Source organism: Erinaceus europaeus, chromosome 11, assembly GCF_950295315.1.
Source record: "Erinaceus europaeus chromosome 11, mEriEur2.1, whole genome shotgun sequence".
Lineage (NCBI taxonomy): Eukaryota > Metazoa > Chordata > Mammalia > Eulipotyphla > Erinaceidae > Erinaceus > Erinaceus europaeus.
The window spans coordinates 70517738-70543518 of NC_080172.1; the positions used below are offsets into that span (position 1 = coordinate 70517738).

Consider the following 25781-nt stretch of genomic DNA (forward strand, 5'->3'; position numbering starts at 1 on the left):
GCCAAAGCCAGGGCCTTACACATACATATAAGTCCTGCACTCTACCTGCGGTACCACCTCCCTAGGCACACTGAGGTAATTCCCCTTTCTCTTATTTTAAACCTCAACTTTTTTTTTTTTTTTTTTTAACCAGAGCACTGCTCAGCTCTGGCTTATGGCGATGTGGGGGATTGAACCTGGGACTTAAGAGCCTCAAGCATAAAAGTCTCTTTGCATAACCATTATGCTATAGCCCCAACCTAAACCTCAGCTTCTAATTGCTCTGTTCTGTCAGTGAGAACTAACCGATCAAATGAATTAAAGTGGCTTAAATGGAAATGAAGTACTGCACAGGCTAGACTGATGCTCTGGTTGGCAGATCTCTTGTTCTCCTAAAATAAATATATCTTTAAAGAAAGGAAAAGTTGACTGTCAAGATTTAAGGGGGAAAAAAAAGCCCATCTGGAAGTTGTCAGAGAACCAATAAACACTTGGTGATAAGAGCTACCCTATATAACCCTTCCACCTTTAAGTCTGGCCAGTTTTTAGTAAACCTTTCTTAACAAAATAGCTTTCTCTCACTTCAAACTAAAAAGGACAGGAGGAAGATACAGAAGACAAGATATTCACAAATAAGAACAATCTATTCAGCTCAAAGGGCAGACCATTTAATATGAAGCTAATGGTTTCAAGTCTAAAGGCTCAAGACGTAAAAATTCAGTTGTTTTGTCTTCATTTCAACAATCAGGAAAAGCTGAATCTCCCATTCTTTCACCTGATAAGGAGTGAAAGAATCCTGAGTTTACAAAGCCCTCCAGCTGTAAAGAAGCAAACAGCTGAACAGTCTGGGTTATGTGGCACTCTGCTTTGGGCACCATATTTAAATTGTCTGAAGTAGTTAAGAGCAAGACATTCCTAGAAATAAACTCAACCCCAGCTGTGTTGTTATCAATGACTCTTCAATGTTTTGTTTTGTTTTCCCCTCAGAGCAGGAGATGTCTCAGACTTCCAGGCTTAAAGGGAAGAACAGGTTATGATACACACAGCAAATTAGTCCATATCATATATATATCTCTTCCACTACTTAACTCTAGAATTCACCAAGGCAGACGTTTCTCAGAGAGATAAAAGTTTACTTGGCAAAACTCAAGTGAGTTGAGAATTACTCTATGTCTATCATTCTATTTTTCCTCCTGGTAACGGTACATTTCATGTGTCAACTTGATAGGACCTTGGAATATACAAATATTTAGTAAAATATTATTCTGGATGAGTTCTGACTTTTTCTTTGATATGTTTAACATCTGAATCCATAGACTTGAGTGAAGTAGATCATCTCCCTAACAGATAGACCTTGTCCAATCAGTTGAACAAAAAGGGTGACACTTTTACAAGCAAGGAAGGGGAACTATTTTGTTTGAATGTTTAAGTTGGGACACTGGTCTTTTTCTTTCTTTGGACTCAAGTGGAAACACTGTTTCTCTGAGGTGTTACATTTTCCAGTTTTAGATCAGATGTGTATGATTGGTTGTTCTGGTTGGCTGACTGCAGATCTTGGGGTTTCTTAGCTTCCACAAGTGATAGTTAATAAACCAGACACACGTGCGCGCGCGCGCACGCACACGCACACGCACACGCACACACACACACACACACACGGAGAGGGAGATTTGGTTCCTCTGGAGAATCCTGACACTTTTTCACCTAAGTTAACCTTAAAGTCCACAATGCTTCCTATCCCAGGGGAAAAAAACAAAATAAACCACAACAGTCATTAAATGGGAATAGCCAAGGAAAACAGCAAAATGAGCCTGAAGTCCTGCATCAGAACATAAAGCAAAACAAGAGGGAAAAAAAAAAAAACAGTAAAGAAAAATTTAGGTAATTTACTAGTTATCCTCTGTATTGAAAACGTAAGTCCCTATCTAGCACTTTGCTTCCATCCTTTCATGAAACCACTCAGATCCTTCTACTTCTAGTTGTAAAAAAAAAAAAAAAAAAAAAAAAAAAAAAGTCCAGGGTTGGATAGTGGTACATCCAGTAGAGCATACATATTACCAAGCTCAAGAGTCAGGGTTCAAACTCTCAGCCCCTACCTACAGCGGGGCAGTTTCACCAGTGGTGGAGGAGGCTTTAGTCAGTCTCTCTCTCTCTCTCTATTCCAACCAACCCCCCCCACCCCCCGCCACATCTCTTTCAGAAAAGGAAGAGGAAGAGGAAAAGGAAAGGAAAGGACAAAAGATCACCAGGAGAGGTAGAGTCACTGCGCAGGCACCAAGCTCTAGCAATAACTTTGGTGGTTAAAAAAAGAAAAGAAAAAACTGTCCTGGCATCTCAAGATACTAATGGGCAGACAAAAAATTCCAGGCTCTCATGACTTTTCTGAGAGAATAAATACTTGAAAACTGCAACATGCACCAGTTTCACATTAGCTTCCCTCCCTCCAAGTAGTAGACAATAAGTAACCAATACATATTTGGGGGTTATATTTCAACAGCTATCGTAAAGAGTTCATATTCTCCAAAGGAACAGATCTTTGCAGACATGAGAAGCAAATAAATGAGAAAACACATTTTATTCCCTCGAGGCTCAACCTGAATTATACCTTCTAGTCACAACTTTTCAAGATAAGCTATTAATTCAGGAAGCCCCTCTCCCACCTCTTCCCTTCACTCCATTCTTTTTTAGCATATTACAAAGATACATCTAACCCTCTTCTCCCAGCCCTAAAATCAGTGCAAAACAAGTCAACAAAGATTTCTACCCAAGAAAGAGAGACTCTTTGAAGAGTAGCCTTCTTGCTGTAATCATTCCAAACTATGGAGTGATGTGAACCACACAAATGGTACCCATCAGCCTGCCTGGTGCACCAACAGTAGTTAAGCATCCTCCCATCACCTCCTCTCAAGATTTTCAAGTTACAATAGCATAACAGCATTCTTGATCATAAACTTTCAGTTTTGAACATTGAAGTGCTCAAAAGAGCATGCAAGTATGCACTGAACACTTGGACTTAAAAAAAAAAAAAAAGGAAAGCCTACCTCTCCTAGAATACATTTTCAGCATGATCACAATAATCCATTTGACTCCAAGTATAATCAGAACTAAACAGAATAGAATGTGAGATAGAAACAGGGCTTAAAAATCATTATGACACCATGTAAAATCCAATTCCTGAAGACTAAATAATTTACTAAATATAGTGAAGTGGCTGTATAATCAATAATAAAATAATTCTTTCAGTGTAGGAAATTACTATAATGTGGGAAATTACTCTTGTCCCTTGGACAATAGACAATAAACAATAAGTTGAGGAGGCATTTAAAAAAAAAAAAAAAAAACAGAGCCAAGGATTTCAAACATCTGCCCTGTATGCAACCTAACTCATTCCCCAAAAGGAACCAAAGTGATTCCTGCCAACATTAGACTCCTAAGACACATCATGCTGGCTCCTGGGGAAACTAAATTTTGTGAAGTAGTCTGTAAAAGTGGGGAAAAAAACCCAAACAAACATAAGCCACTTTCTTCTTTCCAATTTAGTCTTTCTTTGATTTTTCTCTGACAGCATTCAAGACAAAACAAAATGACTAGTCTCAGATTCCTGAATTGATATGGCCTCATTCCATGGTTGATGTGGCAAAGGGGGAATGCTTTTGTGCAATTAAAATAGGACTTTGTATCAGCAGGACCTAGGGACTCTGATTCCACTGTATTCAGTGCAGAATACACTAATAGTAGGGTAGAGATTGGAGAAGGAGGTGAAAACACCCATCACAAGGTAACATGAAAAACAGCAGGGCCCTAGCTATAGATTTTTAAGGAACTGATTCTATTCTGGTTGGAAGGGAAAGCCACATAATTGTTTCACACTTAAAAAAATTATCACTCTGAATTCAGGAATAAGAGGCATCTGGTTGTAGATACAATTCCATCTGTAGATACTAACTTTAAATTTAGAGAAGAAAAACACTCATTGCAGTAATATGGTGAGTTGGGATTTCTTATGCAATTCCTAAACCACCTATAGTTATTATTTTTTAATACAATTTGAGGCTGTGATAAGCAGTCTACTACAGCCCTGGCTCAGATGTGGTCTTTAAACTTCAGAAAGTCCATCGGTCATGTAGCTGGCTGTCACTGCTAAATCTGCTGCTTGCAGAGGCCTCAGAGCTCTGGGTTTGCCGAGTAGAGTCCTCCCCATTTAAGCTCTTCCTACATACAGGACACGTGTCGTGCTGCAACAGAAAGATAGCATTTATGTAAATAGCCCGGTTAAACTGGTTGTTATAAACACTGGAGAAATCCTGAGAACTGGCAGGCAGGGATAATCTAAAGGACCTGTATTCTCACCAAGTGTACACTAGATTCCAAAATAACATTCCCAAGATATCTCCCAAACAGAACTTTAAAAAGAACTGAGAGGAAAGGTGGCAGCGTACCTGGTGGAGCACGTGCACTACCAGGCACTAGGGTTCAAGCTCCCAGTTTCCATGTGTGTGGGGGGAGATAGAAGGGCAGAGGAGCAGTGCAGGCAAGTGCCCCCCCCCCCCATTTTTCTTTGTCTCTATCAGGGGAAAAGAAAGGAGGGGTGGGCAGGAAACAAGGAAGGACAGTAGGGAGGGAGGGAGGAAGCTGAAACAGTGCAGTTATCTGCAGGCACAGAGCCCTAACAACATTCCTGGTGGGAAAGAAAAGAAGGGGGCAGGGGTGGGTGTGGGGTAGTGGAGAATGAGCTGACAGAATTCTAAGCCAGCAACTTAATAGTTTAGTTTATAATATAAAGCCAGGGTCAACAAACTTTCTACCCACTCCTCTTTCCTTCTTCCTCAGACTCCTTTGCTTTGATGCAAAAACTTTCTATAAAGGGAAAAGTAGCAAATACTTTAGGTTTTGCAGACTATGTCACTTGTGTCACAGCTATTCCATTCTGCTGAAGTAGTCACAGACAATTTATTGGGTAGTCAGAAAATTCATGACATATTTTTCTATGCAAAAATGTGTCACGACCTTACCAACAATCCAACAGAAACAAATGAGTGTAGCCATGTTCTAATGAAACTTCACAGACAAAACAGAAGGTGGGCCACAGTGACTGTTGTATGCTAACTCCAGAACAAAGAAATTCCAACTACATACATGTAACCTAAAACAAAAAACAGCAAACAAACAAACCCAGCCACAATGCTACTAGGAATTAGCTGGAGACTCAATTCAGATCTGTTCAGCATTAATAGACTCTGACGCTGAATCATCCCCCACCCCCAAAGATGTGACCAGCACAGATGCTCCATCACACGGGACAGTCTTCATTACTCACCAGTTCTAACCAGGGCACAATGCAACTGCTATGGAAGAAATGGTTACAGGGTAACTGCCGGACTTCCTCTTTAACTGTATAGTCTTCTTTGCAAACTGGACACTCTAAACCCGTATCTGTTGGAGGAGAAAAGGCTTTTAAAACAAAACAGGTATAAAGAAAGAAGCCAAAACTATCCTAGTATCTCTTATAACCCAAGGTGAAGCATTTAGGAAACACAAGCCAATTTCACAAGGGGTAGAGGTGACTGTCAACAGAACTAGGAAAAGGAAGCATGAGGAACAGGGCCTAACCCAATAAGGCCTAGACAGGAACTATGTAACATGGTCTCCTTTTCAAGGTGAAGGGTTCGAAGAAACAAGCAGGGGCTTATTAGATGACCTACTAAGTAAAGCGCCTCCATCCCCCCAGACCCCCTTCCCCATTCAGTATCACTTTATTCAGGGAATATTGATTTATAGGCTTATTATCATCATGAGCATACATTTCCATATTTTCCCAAGGTAAGTGTCAGCATATTTCCCCTCATAAGCAGGTCAAGCATCTTACAGATATATGATAACCTCTGGGCAGTTTACACTTAGGAAGCATAGGCAGCTTATTCACCACAACCAAAGGACTCACCTCAGTAATTTTAGCAGTCCCCAGCTCACTTTTACCCTATTGTTTCCTACATGAAACATCTTGTATAACTTTGCCCTAAAGCCCTCTCCAACTTGTTGATTAAAAGTTATAGGGGGCTGGGTGGTAGCACACAGGGTTAAGCGCAGAGTATGAAGCACAAGGACCAGAGCAAGGATCCTGGTTTGAGCCCCCGGCTGCCCACCTGGGGGTTGGGGGTATGGGATGTCAGCATTTCATAGGCGGTGAAGCAGGTCTGCAGCTATCTTTCTCTGCCCCCTGCCAGTCTTCCCCTCCTCTCTCAATTTCTCTCAGTTCTATCCAACAATAATAACAGCAGTAACAACAATAACAATAGCAGTGACAATGGAAAAAATAGCACCAGGAGCATAAGATCGTAGTGCAGGTACGGAACCTCAGCAATAATCCTGGAAGCAAAAAACCAAAACAAAGTTGTACCAAGAGGTGGTGCTGCTGAACTGCAAAGCCCCAGGGTGCTTTGAGCTCCAAGAGCAGATAGGAAGTCCTCTTCTCTAGGAATATCAGGCTGATTTCTCCAAACCTACTAATACCAGCTAGTCTCTCCAGTAGCTGGGATATCCAACATGCCCCAGTACTCAAGGTATTTGGAGCAGGATTTAACAAATCACTCCTTCTCCCACACCACCTTTGCACGAAGTTCAGCTTTTTTTTTGGGCTTCCTGGAGTCCAGACCCCTCCACCCCCCCCCACCCCCATTGGATAGGACAGAGAGAAACTGAGAGGGCAGGGGAAGAGAGAGAGGAAGAGAGAAAGACAGACACTATAGACCTGCTTCACCGCCTGTGAAGTGACCCGCCTGTGCAGGTCCTTGCACTCTGTACTATGTGCTTTTTTTTAAAAAAAATTTTTTATATTTATTTTCCCTTTGTTGCCCTTGTTGTTTTTTATTATTGTTGTAGTTATTGTTGTTATTATTTATGTCATTGTTAGGACAGAAAGAAATGGAGAGAGATGGGGAAGACAGAGAAGGGCAGAGAACGATAAGACACCTGCAGACCTGCTTCACCACCTGTGAAGCAACTCCCCTGCAGGTGGGGAGCCGGGGGCTCGAACCGGGATCCTTGAGTCGGTCCTTGAGCTTTGTGCCACCTGCGCTTAACCCGCTACACTATCCCCCCCCCCCACTCCCATACTATGTGTTCTTAACCTAGTGTGCCACACTGCCTGGTCCCCTCAGCTTTTCTTTTTTATGCCATCCCAACAACAGCTTCCGAGGTAGTATCCCTGACTCCAGGTCTTCAGCCTCCCAAATCTCCTAGACTAGCTAAATTTCCGAAAAGACCAGCTTTAGGCATCTCTATGTAGCTCATTGTCACTTGGATTCTCAGTTGGAACTTCCCAAAATCGGTGCATTAAAAAATAAAAGCATGGGGAGTCGGGCAATAGTGCAATGGGTTAATCGCAGGTGGCGCAAAGCACAAGGACCGGTGTAAGAATCCCAGTTTGAGCCCCCGGCTCCCCACTTGGCAGGGGAGTCACTTCACAGGCAGTGAAGCAGGTCTGCAGATGTCCATCTTTCTCTCACCCTCCCTCTCTGTTTTCCCCTCCCCTCTCCATTTCTTTCTGTCCTATCCAACAATGACAACATTAATAACAACAATAATAACTACAACAATAAAACAAGGGCAACAAAAGAGAATAAAAATAAATAAATAAATAAAAGCATGACATCACCTTCCAGCCCAAACCAGGGGCCTCAGAAACTCTGATAATATCAACACCTCCACTGTAGTTACAAAGTTATACAGTCTTAGAATCACCTCTGGCTTCAATACTTTTCCCTTAGCTCCTTATACTAGAGATACCTTTTTTCTAAGTGATTTTGGGGGACTGGGCAGTACACAGTGAATTAAGTGCACATGGCACAGATTTGGCACAAGGACCAGCACAAGGTTCCCAGTTTGATCCCCCGGCTCCCCACCTGCAGGGAGGTCGATTCACAAGCAGTAAGGCAGGTCTGCAGGTGTGTCTATCTTTCTTGCCCCCTCTCTGTCTTCCCCTCCTCTCTCAATTTCTCTGTCCTATCCAACAACGACAGCAACGACAATAATGATAACAACAACAATGATAAACAACAAGGGCAGCAAAAGGGAAAAAACAGCCTCCAGGAGCAGTGGATTCAAGTGCAGGCATCAAGCTCCAGCAATAACCCTGGAGGCAAAAAAAAAAAAAAAAGCCTAAGTGATTTTCTATAGCTACCCTTTTCCATTCTGTTAACACGGTCACTATCATCTGATGATGAAACAGCCTTTTAAAGACTCTATTTCCAGGGAGTCGGGCGGTAGCTTAGCGGGTTAAGCACAGGTGGTGTGAAGTGCAAGGACCAGCTTAAGGATCCCGGTTCGAACCCCTGGCTCCCCCATTTGCATGGGAATCACTTCACAAGCATCTTTCTCTCCCACTCTGTCTTCCCCCACTCTGTTTCTCTCTGTCCTATCCAATAACGACTACAACAAAAGGGAATAAATAAGTATTTTTTTTAAAAAAAACCTCTATTTCTACTTCTTCTTTTCAGACCATTTTTTGGGGGGTGGGAGGAGGGTAGTCCTTTGGGGCCTCATGCATTTGCAATTCCACTGCTCCCAGAGAATTCTTTCTGTTAAGGGGAGGTTAGGGACTGAGAAGGGACAGAGGAGAAAAGACACCACAGTATAGCTCTAGCATTCATGAAGTTTCTTCTGGTGCGATGGGGCTCAAACCCATGTCTACTCTACTAAGTGAACTAACTCCAAGTCACTCAACCTATTTTAAATACTACACCCTAACTAACCTTCCCTAAAGATTAGTTATAATCTTTTTCAGGTATCTACAAAACCTACTTCCTAAAATACTGATCTCTAACTACTCTGCTAGTTTCAAGGTACTTAATAGCAAAGCCTCACTCTTCCTATCCAGTCAGACTTCATGACTCCCCAAACCAGCTTTTTTTTTAAAGTCAGAGCACGCTCAGCTCTAGCTTATGGTGGTGCTAGGAACTGAACCTGGAACCACAGAATGCCAGGTATCAAAGTTCTAAATCAGATTCTATTTTAGGTTTAATAAGGTCAAACACCACATTCATGTTGACAATTTTACATTAATTCATACTTTTTCTTAAAATCTTCCTTAATCTTCAACTGGAATTTGTGAGGAGAGATGCTTTCAATAAATTCCTTCTGTGCTTATAAAATAAAATAATATTCCTGTCTAATAACTGCAGCTGACTCAGAATAGATATAAAATACATTCCCTGTCTTTCCTTTTTTTTGTAAATATTTTATTTAGTTAGTTATGAGAAAGATAGGGGGAAAGGAGAGAGAATCAAACATCACTCTGGTACATGTGCTGCTGGGGACTGAATTCAGGCCCTCACTCTCGGTAGTCCAATGCTTTATACATTGTGCCACCTCCTGGACTACCCATTTTTTCCCTCTTCCTCTTTCCCCAAAGTCAGTATCATCTGCTTAGAACTTTTTTTTTCGGTGCTGTCCAAGCACGTTATGAGTTTTACTTCCCCCAGTAAGCTCTCCAAACAAACAAACAAAACAAGACTTAAGTAGCATCATTTTCTTTCCTGAATGGCATCTAGAAGAAGAGGGACATGGCAGTTGCTCCATAAGACTCAGTGAATCTTTCTGAAGCTCTAAGGAAAGAACCTCCACACCTGGATCCCCAGGGAGAAATTTAATTTTAGGAGTATTACAGCTTTACTCCAAGATTTTTAATATAGGAAGGTGCTGGGATTTTGAGCAGAGATCAGAAGATGGCAGAGCAAGTATGAAGACAAACCTACCAACTTGTTCCTGAGTTATTGTCACTGTCGGAAGAGATGTGATCTTTTCCTTGTCAGCTGGGGGAGGCCCTGTGTTTTCCAGTTGTCCTAAAAGCTACACAGAGAGAAAAAGAAAATGAAGAAGTGGCAGGCATCTCAGTCTCCTGGGGAAGGAGCTGCTCCAGCTAAAAACAAACAGTAGAGATATCAGAAATGTTAGTTCCTCTTATTTCTGCAAGGCTCTGAGAGGCTTGGGCTTCCCCCTTTCTGCTGCCAGAACGCTTATAAGTGTCTTACAATTCCAAAGTGACATCACTTTAACCCTACAGACAGACCCATCATAGCAAGGCCCACTTTTGGGCAAAAAAACTTTAGAGGCAGCAAAAGGGTTGTGCTGTCATGAACAAAACCACAGCTCAACAAAAAGGTACACTTACCCAGAACAAAAACTTCATTCTGCCAGAAGCAAGAAAAGGTTAGGAGCATGGAAAATAGCATAAGGTAAACCAAGAAGTGGGCAATTTACCACCTATGAGAAGACCTGGGTATAAATAGCATGCTTCCTATTTTCAGCAATCCAGAAAGGAAATGAAAAGCCAAATTAAAATAAAATAAACATGTGGAAGCACTTATACATGGCATGGGAATACCTTTTGCTCTGCTTCCTTCCCCTGCTTTGCTCCATCTGGCAGAAATCCTTGCTTTGACATGTGAGGAGACCCTCCATTTTTTGAAGGACATGTTAATAAGATCCTTATAGGACTGAACAAGAGCTAACAATAGCAAATGCTGTATGCAATAGGAAAAGTCATTTCTTCCTATGCAGGTGAAGTACCTTCTACAAAGTCTCTAGAAATTAAAAGGATGCTGAGTGAAAGCCATAAACCATTTTCCTTTAGGTAAAATGGAGACCCAATTCAACATTAGCGAAAGCAGGAAGCCATTTCAGAAAGTAGCAGAAGAAAAAGCAGGAAGCGTGTGGAACCATGAGACACACTGGACAGACACCCTCAGGGCAGTTCCTCACCTGGGTTACAATGGCATCAAGCCCTGTCTGACCCCAGGCATAGTCCCCAGGGTTGGAGTGCAGCATCCCGCTCCTATACATGAGATGAGACAGACAGCATTAGACGGCGAGACCGGGCTCCGTCACCACAGAACTGGCAGAGCACTCCTACTTTTTTTCTGGGCTGGAAAGTCACTAGCCCTCTAGAATTAAGTGGCAAAGAATTCCTCAGTATTTTCAAGGTCAAACAGGTTATGCAGAGAGTCTCTCATTCTCTAGGGATTTTACTTAGCTGAATGGAACACAAAATGTGAAATGTATCCAAGATACTATATGGTTTGTCAGAGCAAAAAAAAAAAAAAAAAGAAAGAAAAGAAAAGAAAAAAAAGGACTCATTGCCTACTGGTTATTTAATAAACATTTGTGTGTCTTCTCTTCCTCTCCTTGTCTCTGATTTCTTTATTTGTTAATGACAGAGAGGGAGGGAGAGCAGTGCTCTGGCACACAGGATACCAGGGATCAAACTCAGGACTTCGTGCTTGAGAGTTCAACACTTTATTCACTGTGCTACCTTCCTGGTCCATGAAAAGTTTGTCTTCTCTGTGCCCACTCAACACTATAAACAGACGGAGCTACATTTTAATTTTTTTTTAAATTTATTTATTTTATAGAGACAGCCAGAAAGCGAGAGGAATGGAGACATGGAGAGGAAGAGAGACACAGGAACCAGGTGGTGGCGCACTTGGTTGAGCGCACAGGTTACAGTGTGCAAAGACCCAGGTTCGAGCCCCCCAGTCCCTACCTGCAGAGGGATAGCTCTTCGAGTGGTGAAGCAGTGTTGCAGGTGTCTCTCTTCCTCTCAACCACCCCCTTCCCTCTCGATTTCTCACTGTCACTATCCAATAAATAAATAAAGATAATAAAAAAATAAAAGAGAGGGAGAAAGACAGACACCTGCAGCCCTGCTTCACCATTCATGAAGCTTTCCCCCTGCAGGTGGGGACTAGGGGCTTGAATCCAGGTCCTTTGTGCACTGCAACATGTGCACTCAACCAGGTGTGCCACCACTTGGCCCCTGGAACTACCTTTTAAGAATATGTTTCTTTTCATGACTGCCTAAAATCTGTAGCACAGCTTCCTCATTCTAAGAAACTATGTGAGATGTCAAGCAGAGAAGTGACTGTAGCAGTCTCTCCAAATCACACCTTAGAGCAATTCAAGTGGGCTTTGGGAGAGCTGCTGGTGCGACTACCTTGACTGAGATGCTTATATTGCTTGAGTGAAACAAGTTTAAACAAACTAGAGGCTGCAAAACAGAGTAAATGTGTAGAAGGGCTGAGATCCTCTGAGGAAAGAAGTTTTCAGGGGCAGAATCAGAAATGGCAAATAAGTGTCCAGGCAAGATGAAATTCCACCTTTAACCCCTGCCATACCAGCCTGTTACTCTGGGGCCAAAAGCTGTTTCTTTCTCTCAGTAAACCTTTCTACTTAGAAATTTAAAAGAATAGCTAAGCAATTTGTCTTCACTTTGGGGGAAATCCTTATTTTGTTGTTGTTTTCGCTTGTTTTTTAAGATTATATATTATGTGGGAAAAAAACAGAGAGAACCAGCACATCATTTTAGCATATGTGGTATTGTCAGGGCTTGAACTCAGGACCTCATGTTTGAATGTCCAATGTTCTATTCACTGAACCACAGCCCAGGCCAATTTTGGAAAGCCTTAATGAGTAAAATCTTTCCTTGTGATCTAAAGGAGAAACTAAAAAATTAGATGCTAAACCCAGTAGGCATCCACTTCCACTTCCCACTTCTACACAGTCCTTGGGCCAGAATCTGAACCAAGTCAGACACACAGGGCCCAGACCTCCTAGAGAACTAGGATAGTGTAGGATAGTCCTTGTGAGCCTCAACAATGAAAAGTAAGTTCTGATTAAGTCTGGGCAAAGGACATAAAAATGGCAGGCTAGCAATCTGTCAGTCTCACCTGTCTATTCACCTAAACAATTCTTCCTTACTATGGCAGAGAAACTATAGTACCAAAAAGGTTCTAGTCTAGCAGAGTAAGACAGAGGACAATTAGCTACTTACCAGGAAAAAGGGTGTGGGGTTCCAGGAATTGCAGAATTTGCAAAGAATCCTGCTAAGATCTGCTGTATTATTCTGTTAGATGGGGGGGAAAATGAGGTTGAGACAGTAAACAAGTACAAGAACCTAAGGACAGCCACGGCTGACCAATCACCAGTCCCTTCCCCCAAACCACAGTAGCTTTCCACTGACCGTTGTTACAATAAGTAGTACCAGCAATCTGTCTAGTTTCTGGAGTACAATTTTGCTACTGAGACTATCTGCCTCAGCCCTGCTATCGTGTAGAATATTAGATTTTTTTTTTTTCCCTCTTACAGCTTCTCCTCCTCCTCCTTTTAATTGGGGTTGGGGGAGAATTAGAGTCTTATAGTAAATAGTTGTTGATACTTGTGTAAAATTTCTCAATTTTCTACAAAACATGCTCACCTATTGAGCCACTTTCTCAATCTGAAAAAAAAAAATCAGTTTGAGTGGTACCAGGGTAAACAAAACAGAAAAATTCAACTGGGATTCTAAGAAGCCGGAATGTATAGGATTCCCAGGTTTGCCACAGCATATTCCCACAGACTTGGTAACTTATACTAAGGGCAGTTTATCCTCTCAATTTTCAAAAGCCAGGTATCTGAAATTAATCATGTTGTTAGTATTAGTTCCTCTTTCTTTTTGGTTGTTACTGTTGTAAGCAAAAAAAAAAAAAGAAAGAAAAAAAAAAGAAATCTTCCTGTTATTTAGTCATAGTAAAAATGGGAAGAGGAGCAGCCAAGAAAGTAGTATGTGTATTTAATTTTTAGTAATCTGCAAAAGAGAAAATAAACTCAGAATCTGGAGGGGAAGGTATATATTAAGAGCAGATAGGAAGAGTCTTCACTTGTTTCCAAAACTTGTTTTAGGTTTTCTTTCTCCTTCCTTGGTTTGCCCAAACTCAGAGTTCTCTGCTTATTTCTCATCTTTCAATCTTCTAGTCAATGACAGCCCAAGGATTCTCTAAGCTCTTTTTTTTTTTGGGGGGGGGGCAAAGATTAGTCTTTTATTCTATGTACATATACACTACAAAAAGTGGAGACTATGTGCTATCTTATGTCATATTTCTACTTAAAGTATTAACATATTTTCATAATCATTGAACAATATTTTTCTACAAACATCACTTTTTTTTTTTAAATTGCCAACTGGGCTGAATGCCGGTACTACCAATCCACTGCTCCCAGTGCCCATTTTTTCCTTTGCCTTTTTTTTTTCTTTCTATTTTGATTGATAGGAAGGAGATATATATTATGAGGGGAGGGGGGGGAGACAGAGAGGGAGAAAGACACCTGCAGACCTGCTTCACTATTTGTGAAGTGTCCCCCCTTTAGGTAGGGAGCAGGTGGCTCAAAACAGGGTCTCTGCTCACAGTAATGTGTGCGCTTAACCAGGTGCACCACCACCCAGGCCCAAACATCACTTTTAATGGTTGTACATATTTCACTGTATAGTGGTATCTTAAAACAGTCTGTTCCCAATGCTCAATTTCTTTATTGGAGGATTAATGGTTTACAGTTGACAGTAAAATACAATAGTTTGTACATGCACAACATTTCCCAGTTTTCCACATAACAATTCAACCCCCATTAGATACTCCTTCTGCCATAATGTTCCAGGACCTGAACCTTCCCCACCCTCCACACCCCAGTCTTTTACTTTGGTGCAATACACTAACTCGAGTCCAAGTTTTGCTTTGTGTTTTTATTTATGATCTTGTTTTTCAACTTCTGCCTATGAGTGGGATCATCCCATATTCATCCTTCTGTTTCTGACTTATCTCACTTAATATTTCTTGAAGCTCCATCCAAGATGAGGTGAAGACGGCAAATTCACCATTTTTAATAGCTGAGTAGTATTCCACTGTGTATATATAGCACAACTTATCAGACAATCATCTGTTGTTGTTCACCTGGGTTGCTTCCAAGTTTTGACTATTACAAATTGTGCTGCTATAAACATAGGTGTACACAAATCATTTTGGATGGGTGTTTTTGGTTCCTCAGGATATATCCCCAGGAGAGCAATGTTATAATTTTAAATATTATACGCAGGTCATACCTTCCAAATTTTATTCCATCAAAGGCCTTTCCTTTCTTACATCATTTGAATGGATTAATAGATGCACCAAAGTATTATGTCTAAGCTAAACCCTTAAATCTCTAAATCTTGAATCTCTAAAATCCTTTCCTCCTACCATGCCTCATCTCAGGTGATGATGGTTCCACTGTTCTAGCTGATCAGGTCAAAAATAGCAGTGCTGGGGGCCAGGCAATAGTGCACTAGGTTAAACACACATAGTGAGAACTGCAAGGACCAGTGCAAGGATTCCAGTTCGAACCACTTTTAGAAAGAGGTGAAGCAGGTCTGCAGGTGTCTATTCCCCCCCCCCCAATTTCTCTCTGTTCTGTCCAACAACAACAGCAAAAACAACAATGGGGAGGGGGATGGCCTCCAGGAGCAGTGGATTCATAGTGCAGGCACTGAGTCCTAATGATAACCCTGGAGGCAAACAAACACACACACACAGACACAAAACCGCAGTGTTATCCTTAACACATGCATGCTTGAGAGAGAGAAAGAAAGATACAGAGAGAGAAGAAGGAAGATTGAGAGGGAGAGGGAGGAGGAGGTGGATCACTCTGGCACCCCTGATGGCATGGATCAAAGTCAGGAGCTCATGCTTGAGAATCCAATGCCTATCCACTGCACCACCTCCCAGGTTTGCCTTCATTCTTCATACACCTCATATTTGCCAGTCTGTCAGTAAACTCTATCATGCTCAAGCTGTATCTAGAATTCAACCACTTCCCACTATCCTCATATAGCCACTGACATCTCTAGCTTAGACTACTGCATCTGATAAAGATCCTGTTTTTCTCTAACCACAAAAGGATAATTGACTACATTTGCAAGCAAAAACCAAAAGAAAACAAGCCCCTGTGGAAGCAGAAGACCTAAAACATCCCCATCCTCAAAAGTAGACTTTCACACTTCAATTGACATGCATATGTTAATGTGATAACTGGAGAAGAGGGTTTAAAGGAATTCAACTATTTCAATGCCAGGCTTAAGCCACCCGATTTAAACCCACCTGTCAATTGTGAAAATCACTAACCCATTCTAGGGGACAGCCCTTTGCTATCTTTCCAATAAACTCACTCTTTCTAGTTCTCAAATACAGAAATTCTTATTCCAACTGCACAAAAAGAATCCATAGCTAGTTACCTTGCATATGGCACTCTCCAGCACAGCGGCAGCAACAACAAAAACATTAAGTTAGATCATATTAACTGCTTTGTCTTAAACTCCCCACTGTGTTTCCATTCTACTCAAAACCCCTTAGATAAGCCTACCAGGCCCAAAAAGAGAAGGACAACAGTAGATAATCTTACTCACAGGTGGAACCTTAAGAATCAAGGACAGGAAAGGAAAACACAAAGTGGAACTTAGGCTGGGTGTACTGCACCAAAGCAAAGGACTCTGGGGAGGGAAGAACTGAGAAGGCCTTGATACATGATGGTGAAAAGGACCTAAGTTGTGGGTTAAAATGTTCAGCAGACCTGTCATGGGGAGATGAGAAATTGTACCCATGTGTCAACAATTGTACCATAAACCGTTAACTCCCCAACAAAATTAAAAAATTTATAAATAAAAAGAGATGGGGGGAGTGAGGGGAGAGGGGAGACAATGAGGGGAAGGGAAGGCAGTCTACCAAGCTCTCCATCTCTGTGAGCGGATACTCTCTCTCCCAGCCCCAGAAAGCTCTGCTCCCTTTCCTATTATCCTCCTATATATTCCACAAAGGTCTCTAGTTGTTGGCATATTCTTAGATCATCTCTTCATTTTCTTTATTTCTACTCCAATATCATCTTCTCAATAAAGCCTTTGCTGACTCTGCTTTAGAAACTTTACTTGCTCTCCCACTTGCCCCAATTCCTTCCTCTTTCCCTCTAGAAGTATTGACTACTGACTAACACTACACAGATTGAATCTTCTTTTCCTGAGTGCTTTTAAGCTCCACAGAAGAAATAATTTGGGGACTCTTTTGTTTCCTCTAAGCCCAATGTCTAAACAAATGTTGGCTGAGTGAATGTGCTGCCTGTGGGTGCTATTTCAAATGAGGAGACCCTAGATGGCTCCCAGTGAAATGGACAGTGAAAACTATACACAGTTACTAAGACAAATAAGGAGATGTACAGGTATGGCATGATTCCATCTCAACTAGCAAGGTGCAGGTATTGTTGAATGAAATATGAGAAAGGAGGATGAATCTGTAAGAGTTTGGGGTTCAACCACAGGAGGGAGAGCATTTCTCTTGTTTTTACCAAATACAGCCTACAAAGATGCTCTACTCTCTCCAGGATACCAGTCCTCTACCTAAAAGGGAAGTCCTGGAACCCCCAAATTCCTCCACACCTAAACAGAATGGTGGGCTGAGCTTTTGGCTCCTGCCTTATATTTCTTCTCACCTAGAATGATGGGTTGCCTGCCCTATAGAGGCCATGTGTGCCATTCAGGAGACCTTCTGGAAACATCTCATAGATGTTAGTAGAAAACAGCACAAAGTTACTTTAAATTGTCCATGTGACATAAACTTCTATCATGTAAATGTCTCCTCTTTAGCTTATAAATAGACCTCTGCCTCAAACTGGGTGGAGGGAAGCTACCAATGCATCCTGCCAGCTGGTGTAACACCAAGTCTGAAATTAAAAGTTCTTTTATTTTCTCCCACAGGACAAGGGTATTTTTAACAGTACATATAAATGTACGAAAAAAGAGATGATGAGGTTATCTACAACATATGATGTTAGACAACTGTGCAGAGCACACAGCTAAGATTTAAAAAAAAAAAAGACTTTTTTGTATGAGAAAGGACACTAAAACAATAGGCTAAAGTACAACTGTTTTTAAAATGGTAAAAGAGAAGTGGACTAGCCTAATGAAGAGTAAAGGTATTTTTTCACTAGTACCAGGGCATCACAGGGCACATCTCTGATCTTCCTCCAGTAGTGCCTAGTCATCCTCTAATGCAACAAGGAAAAGTGAGTCACAGCACTGATATAGAACTATAGGCTTAGTGGATGAGAGAGGATACAAAATAAAGGTTTAAATAAATCATTGAGTTCAACAACTGGGTCCAAATTAGACAGAGGAAAGCAAACAGTAAGTGTCTTTAATTGGCACTTGGAAAAGGAGGAAGAGGAAGAAGGAAAAGAGAAGGAGGAGGAAGAATGAAGGAGGAGGAAGAATAGGAAGAGGAGGTGAAAGGACAGAAAGAGGAAGAGGAGGAGGAGGAGGAAAGGAATGCTGTAGTGAACAGAGATACAGCTCTTTGAATCTGTGTTTTCATATCCTTATTACTTTTTAAATTTTTTTTATTTTCCCTTTTGTTGCCCTTGTTGTCTTTTTATTGCTGTTGTAGTTATTGTTGTTACTGATGTCGTCGTCGTTGGATAGGACAGAGAGAAATGGGAGAGGGGTGAGAAGAAAGAGAGAAGACAGAGAGGGGGAGAGAAAGATAGGACACCTGCAGACCTGCTTCACCGCCTGTGAAGCGACTCACCTGCAGGTGGGGAGCAGGAGGCTCGAACCGGGATCCTTCCGCTGGTCCTTGTGCCACGTGGGCATAACCCACTGCGCTACCGGTCAACTCCCCATATCCTTTTTTTTTTTTTTTAACTCTTTTTATTCAGGTAGCACTGCTCTAGAAGGTTGTATGTTTTATAAGTACAATTTCATACCTCTTACTGATGTTTGTCACTATACCCTAGCCAACCGACAGGGATTTGAGTTTGAAGCTGGGTGTCAAGTGCTCAGTTGTCACTAGGTGTCTGCATATAAGCTCTCAATCTAGATAGTGATAGCTCAAAATAGACTGTGGGACTGTCCAGAAATGGAATCTGAAGACTATAAGCTTGGAGCTTGCCCCCAGGATCTATATTATAGAAAATTAATTCTGTTATGGCATCCTCCAGAGCTCTAACAAGTTGCCCTATTTTCAAGAGAGCTATAGACATGACTTCTCTCCTTGTATTGATTTCCTATCTTACAGTTTTGTAGGACTGTAGGTCTAGGGAACTGCATCCAAAAGACTGTATCATGTCAGGGAAAGATTCTTCCTGAATGTACCTCCCAGAGTCTGTTAACATGGCAAATGAATTCAAGTATGGTTGCATCCACCGCCAGAGTTCTAGCAAACTTTGCAGGTGGTCCAGGACAGCTACCATGACGTTCCTTCTCTTTGTCCCTAGAATTCTTAAATTGCCATGTTGGATTACTGCAGAGTTGTATAAACAGGACTGAGATGCCAGGATTTCAGCACAACCTGCTTCCATACTCATCAGACCAGAGTCATATACTTTTCAGATTTCTACTGCTTGAAATATGCCATGTTACTGGTTTGCTATCACCTGGCAGGGGTTTTACCTCCTAGGAAGAGAGATTTCTCTGCCTCTACCACTCAGACTCTGACCTTTCTGTTTCTTCTACAGAAAAATCTGTTTCTATGTATGTTTTTCCATGTATTGTTGTGCTCTTGATGTTGACAGTGGCATACATAGGCCCTTATCTTATTCTGCCATCTTGGTCCCTCCCTCAATTTTTTAAAATTTAGTTTTTTTTTAAATATTTTGGTTTTTGTTTGTTTGAGTGAGATAGAGAGAAAAAGCCCAGAGCTCTGCTCAGCTCCAGCTCATGGTCATGCTATTTTATTGTTATAGTTAATACTGTTGTTGTTGTTATTGATGTTGTTGTTGTTGAATAGGACAGAGAGAAATGGAGAGAAGAGGGGAAGACAGAGAGGTCTTCAACACTTGTGAAGTGACTCCCTGGAAACAGAGCTGGCAGTCAGCTGAGGTAAAGAACAAACACCTCATCACAGACCCCTGCAAGCGTCAACCCGGCTTTGACCTAGCACGTTATGATTGGGCCCTCCTCAGTCGCTATCGGACAGGCCATGGCCAGTGCGCCGCTATGTTCCATCGCTGGGGAGCCAGAGACGACCCAAACTGCCCCTGCGGCTCCAGACAGACTATGACCCACATAGTCAACGACTGCCACCTCTCCAGATTCAAAGGAGGTCTCGAAATTTTACATCAGGCTCAACCTGATGCTGTTGACTGGCTACGGAAGAAGGGCAAACGCTAGAAGAAGAAGAAGAAGTGACTCCCCTACAGGTGGGGAACTGGAGGCCTGAACCAGGATCCTTAAGCCGGTCCTTGCGCTTTGTGCCACCTGCACTTAACCCACTGTGCTACGGCCCGACTCCTGACATCTTTTTAATCCTAATGCGATCCAATACATTTGACATCTTTCAGTACCTTTTGAGTTTTGATAAACATACCATCTGTGCATTAATTTGAGACGTTAATAAAACTGAGAACCATTAGTTTGTAATGACCCTTTAATTCATCACCACTCATTAACTGATACTAGTTGGGTATAGTCAATTTCATTTTCTTTTCTTTTTTTTTTTTTTTTTAGTCAATTTCATTTTCAACTTCACTTTCATTCTGTCTAGTATTATCTCTGACTTGTCCACAACAGTAATAAGTATTAGCAACTTGAAATGTAAAAAACAATTCTGTACTCACCCTTCAATAGCAGGAGATCTACCAGGCCGAGTACTTCCTCGAGACCTGTATCTCTGAGTCATTGGCAGCCGTGGAGGCCGACTTGGTCCCCAGAAGTCAGTGTGAGTTTGATGACCCCTGTCATTGGATCTATTATCTTGGTCCAGCGGAGTACCACTTAGAAATGGTCTAAACTCTTGAAAAAGCATTGTGTGGCCCATATGGTCCCAGAGCTAGTAAAAATCAGAAATCAGCCATGTTACTGGTTTCAAGAACAAGAAAGAGAAAAACAGTAAGAAATACTGGAAAATGAAAAGAATAACTTGTGATACTTCAATCTAAGAAAGTATGTTTCTCCAGATCCATAGTGAAGTCTGTAAAGGAAATGCATAGAAGAGAAGAAAAAGAATATATATATTCTTTTTCTTCTCTTCTATGCATATATATATAGAGAGAAAGAGAAAGAGAGAGAGAGAGACTGACTTACATCACATAGAAGCAAAAGCCAATGGCCTGTTAACACTGCTGTCAATGCTGAGCTCTTTTTTTTTATATATTTATTTCCTTTTGTTGCCCTTGTTGTTTTATTGTTGTAGTTATTATTGATGCCGTTGTTGTTGGATAGGACAGAGAGAAATGGAGAGGGGAGGGAAAGACAGAGAGGGGGAGAGAAAGATAGACACTTGCAGACTTGCTTCACCGCCTGTGAAGCAACTCCCCTGCAGGTGGGGAGCCTGGGGCTCGAACGGGATCCTTCCGCTGGTCCTTGTGCTTTGCGCCACATGCACTTATCCCACTGCGCTACCGCCTGACTCCCCAATACTGGGCTCTTAACCACATACCTCTGACCAAACTCCCCTTCTGAAATTTTCCATAAGCAAAAGTGATCATGGGCACCTTTCCTAAGCAAAATAAATTATTTGGATCAACATTATAACCTAGAATATTGTCAAAAATGACATCCACTGTTGAATGACCTTAGATCTAAATGAAATAGATATATTTACACACTTGCACAAAAAAAAATTCTGTTGTACACACTTTTATAACTGAAAGGGCAGAGGAAGTCAGGGAGTAGTTAAGGTATGTGGACTTTGTTGGGTTTGACCAAGGAATCCCTAAGCAAAGACTGAATGGGAAGGTCCTGGGAGATAGCATAATGGCTATGCAAAAAACACTTTATAAGACATCAGAGGTTCCAGGTTCAACAATTGCCATCAATTGTTGGTATGCTTCTAATTCTGCTTCTAAAACCCCTTCTGTTTCATTGGTTTAATCCCCCCTGCTTAACACTGTATTCTATTTACATAACCACTGTTAACTAAGCACCACCCTGCCTGCAGGGCATTGGTTTAATCCCCACTGGTTCATGATGTCTTTTTGCTCCGCCCCCTCTCCTAGTACACCCTGATTTCCACCAGTCTTTTTTGCTCCACCCTCTCTACATCACATCCTGTTTCCACCCTAGTTGGCGAGTATATATATATATAAGGACAGGATTGTGATTATAGATAGTTTTGATAGCTTATATTGTGCTGCGTTCCACATGAATAAAGACTGAACTGCGTACCACTCAGCCATGAGTCTCTGGTCATCTCTCTGTCTTCCACCCGTGAAGCTAGCCAGCCCGGCAATCAATATCAATCAGAGTTGAGCAATGCTCTAGTAAAAAGAAGGAAAAAAAAAAGGACTGGATGGGGGGTTGGAGAGAATTATTACCCCTGGGGGATGGGGCAAGGCCATGATGCACCCTGTAGAACATACAAGAATTACTGTGTGCAAGAACAGAGGTTCAAGCCCCTGGTCCCTCCTCTGCATGGGAAAAGCTTACAAGCAGTACAGGTATCTCCTTTTCTACTCCCCTTCTCAATTTTTCTCTATCATATCAAAGAAAAAAAAAAAAAAGACCACTAGAGGCAGGTGAACTCATCATGCAGGTACTATTAATAACCCTGGTAGCAATTTAAAAAAAGATTACCCCTTGATCTCACTCTCAGGCAGAAGTTGAAGAAGAAAATACACAAGTAGAACCTGAAATGGAATTGGCGTATTGCACCAAAGTAAAAGACTCTGGGGTGGGGTGGGGGAGGGGGAGAATACAGGCCCAAGAAGGATGACAGAGGACCTAGTGGGGGTTGTATTGTTATATGGAAAACTGAGAAATGTCATGCATGTACAAACTATTGTATTTACTGCCGAATGTAAAACATTAATTCCCCAATAAAGAAATTTTAAAAAAGAATATCCCTAACTTAAAAAAAATGTACTAATGTACATACTAGATAATTCAAGAGCTCCACGAATACTAATTATCTCACTCTATCCAACTATGCACATATTTTGGTGATATTGTTTTTTAAGTTAATTTATTCCCTTTTGTTGCCCTTGTTGCTTTATTATTGTAGTTATTATTATTATTATTGATGTCATCACTGTTGGATAGGACAGAGAGAAATGGAGAGAGGAGGGGAAGACAGAGAGGGGGAGAGAAAGACAGACACCTGCAGACCTGCTTCATCGCTTGTGAAGTGACTACCCTGCAGGTGGGGAGTCAGGGACTCGAACCAGGATCTTTAAGCTGGTCCTTGCACTTTGCGCCACCTGCACTTAACCTGCTGCGCTACCGCCCGACTCCCATGATATAAATTTTTTAAAAGAATTTTATTTATTCATGAGAAAGACAGGAATGAGAGAAAGAACTAGACATCACTCTAGTACATGTGTTGTTGGGGACTGAACTGGGGACCTCAAAGTTGAGAATCCAATGCTTTATCCAGTGCACTACCTCCTGGATCACATGATTTTAATATTTTAAGTAAAACAGAATTGTTTCTTTAATGTGTCTATAATAACAGAAACATAAAGCTGCTTAGATCATCACTTTAGGTTTTATTGTCACCGGGCAGGTCCTTCCTGTCCAGACTAGAGACCTCTAGAGACCTCATTCTAGAAAGAGTTTCCTCCAGATATGTGCAGGGAAAAGGCTGAGCAGCCCACTTGCACGTCACAGAGCTGATGTGCAAGTGGACTGCTCATTCTAAGAGTGCTAACCTGCTTAGTGGCTCTGCACATGGACTCTGAGGCAGACAGACCCCCATTCTAGTCTTAATCTACCTACCACTCAATAACTTGTAGAATCAATTCTCAAGATTACTTTATCATCAACTTTATTTTTTGCTCTTTTCCTACCCAGCTTACAAACTGTTTCTTGATATAAGAAGATACTTCCAGGGGCTGGGTGGTGGCTCACCTGGTTGAGTGCACTTGCTACAATGTGCAAGGACCCAGGTTCAAGCTCCCCGTACCCACCTGCAGGGGAAATGCTTTGCAAGCGGTGAAGCAGTGCTGCAGGTGTCTCTATGTCTCTCTCCCTCCCTATCATCCCCTTCCCTCTTGATTTCTGGCTGTCTGTATCTAATAAATAAAGATAATAATAAAAAAATTAAAAAATATTAAAAAAGAAGATACTTCCTTTTAGCTAAATAAAATACATAATAAATATAGTATTAGAAAATGAAAATGTAGGAGTCAGGACATAGCTCAGCCGGTGAAGTGCACTGTACTGTCATGACTGAAGATCTGGGTTCGGGCCCCTGGTCACCACATGGGAACACCTGCACAGGGGGAAAGCTTCACAAGCAGTGGAGCAGTATTGTGGTGTCTCTCCTTCTCTCTCTCCTATTGTTTATTCTCTATCTTTAAAAAAGGGGGGGCAGGGGTACATAGTATAGTGGTTATGCAAACAGACTCCCATGCCTGAGGCTCCAAAGTCCCAGGTTCAATCCCCTGCACCACCATAAACCAGAGCTGAGCAGTGCTCTGGTAAAAAAAAAAAAAAAAAAAAAGTCTGACCTGCACTTCACTGCTTATGATACCCCTTCAGGTGCTGGAACCAGGATCCTTGTGTAGGTCCTTGAGTCTAGTTCTTTTGAACCGTCAGGCCTTACAACATTGAAAGCAATCTAAAACTACCCTATTTGTACTGTTAAAGACATCTTCGCAACCCACTGGTTCTTGTGGTCCAGTCACACTAGTGCAGTATTGGAAATGCTATTACTGTCACTTAAGCCTATCTCTGATATTAGTGTGCCTTCTTAAAAAAAAAAAAAAAACTAAGCCAGAACTAAACTGTTCATTAATTACAGCTAAGATTACTGGAAATTTGTTGTTGTTGTTGTTGTTTACTTTGTTTTGATTTCTGGTAGTTTATAGGAAAGACTTCAAATTTTAAAGTTTTATTTTCCAGTGAGTTCATAAACTAACTTCTCAAAAAAAAAAAAAAAAAAAATCTGCCAGAAGCAAAAGAATCTTGTAGGCACAAAGCCCCAGTAAAACCCCTAGTGGCAAAATAAGAGAAAAGAAACTACGATTATAAATCACAAATTAAAATGAGAAGGGTGGGGAGAGAAAGGGGTCAGGGAGACAGCATAATGGTTACACAAAAAATTTTCACATCTGAAGCTCCATTGTCCCAGGTTCAATCAATCCCCAGCTTAGAACCATAAGCCAGAGCTAAACAGTGCTCTGACCTGCTCCCTCCCTCTCCTCCCTCTCCCATGCCTTGCTAACTGCATCTCTCTCATTAAAGAAAAAAAAATGAATTAAAAATAAAAAAGCAGGAGTTGGACAGCAGCACAGTGGGTTAAGCGCATGTGGCACAATGTGCAAGGACTGGCATAAGGATCCCAGTTCCAGCCCTCAGCTCCCTACCTGCAGGGGAGTCGCTTCACAAGTGGTAAAGCAGGTCTGCAGGTATCTGTATCTCCTCCTCCTCCTCTCTCCACTTCTCTCTGTCCTATCCAACAACGATGACATCAATAACAACAACAATGATAACTACAACAATAAAACAAGGGCAATAAAAGGGAATAAATAAATATTTTAAAAATAAATTTAAAAAGCATTTTAGATAGCATAGTGGTTATGTAAAAAACTTTCAGGCCTGAGGTACCACCATAAGCCAGAGCTGATCACTGTTCTGATTAAATAAATAAAGGTAATAGATTATTAAGTACAATACAGACTCCATTCACTTAGTCGTGATCATTACCTACTCCTAGCTCTTCTCCCCAATTCAGTACTAATTTGGTATAAATAATTTCAACCTCTTACACATCTATATGTGTGTACATATACAGACTGGGTTGTATTTTATTTATATATATATATATATATATATATATATATATATATATATACACACACACACACACACACATACATAAGTCTATCTATTCAATAATACTTGTCTTATTTCAACAAATAATTTCTGGGAGCTGTTAGCATATAGCAGAAAATAAAATATTCAAAAAAAAGTTCCCTTCTGTGAACATTGCTTATCAATCTGCAGAGTAAAACATATGCATACTAAGCAGATCAATAAT

The 25781-nt window shown here is 41.3% G+C and overlaps 2 protein-coding genes across 3 annotated transcripts in view; one reads left to right on the forward strand and one right to left on the reverse strand.

Moving 5' to 3' along the window:
- GPR89A (G protein-coupled receptor 89A) overlaps positions 1 to 25781 on the forward strand; it is a 327321-nt gene that overhangs the window by 126291 nt on the left and 175249 nt on the right. The gene's annotated exons all lie outside the window — the stretch shown is intronic.
- The window catches only part of RNF115 (ring finger protein 115), a 64272-nt gene continuing 41026 nt past the window's right edge, over positions 2536 to 25781 (reverse strand). Inside the window, exons 4-9 of one of the 2 annotated variants that reach the window (XM_007528666.3) lie at positions 20419 to 20630; positions 12806 to 12877; positions 10738 to 10810; positions 9732 to 9825; positions 5297 to 5412; positions 2536 to 4214 (exon numbers count right to left, since the gene is read on the reverse strand). In XM_007528666.3, coding sequence (XP_007528728.1) covers positions 4083 to 4214; positions 5297 to 5412; positions 9732 to 9825; positions 10738 to 10810; positions 12806 to 12877; positions 20419 to 20630 — 699 coding nt within the window. In that variant the 3' untranslated portion in view covers positions 2536 to 4082. Of the gene's footprint in view, positions 4215 to 5296; positions 5431 to 9731; positions 9826 to 10737; positions 10811 to 12805; positions 12878 to 20418; positions 20631 to 25781 lie in introns of both variants that reach the window. The other variant, XM_060202010.1, reaches the window with a different exon arrangement.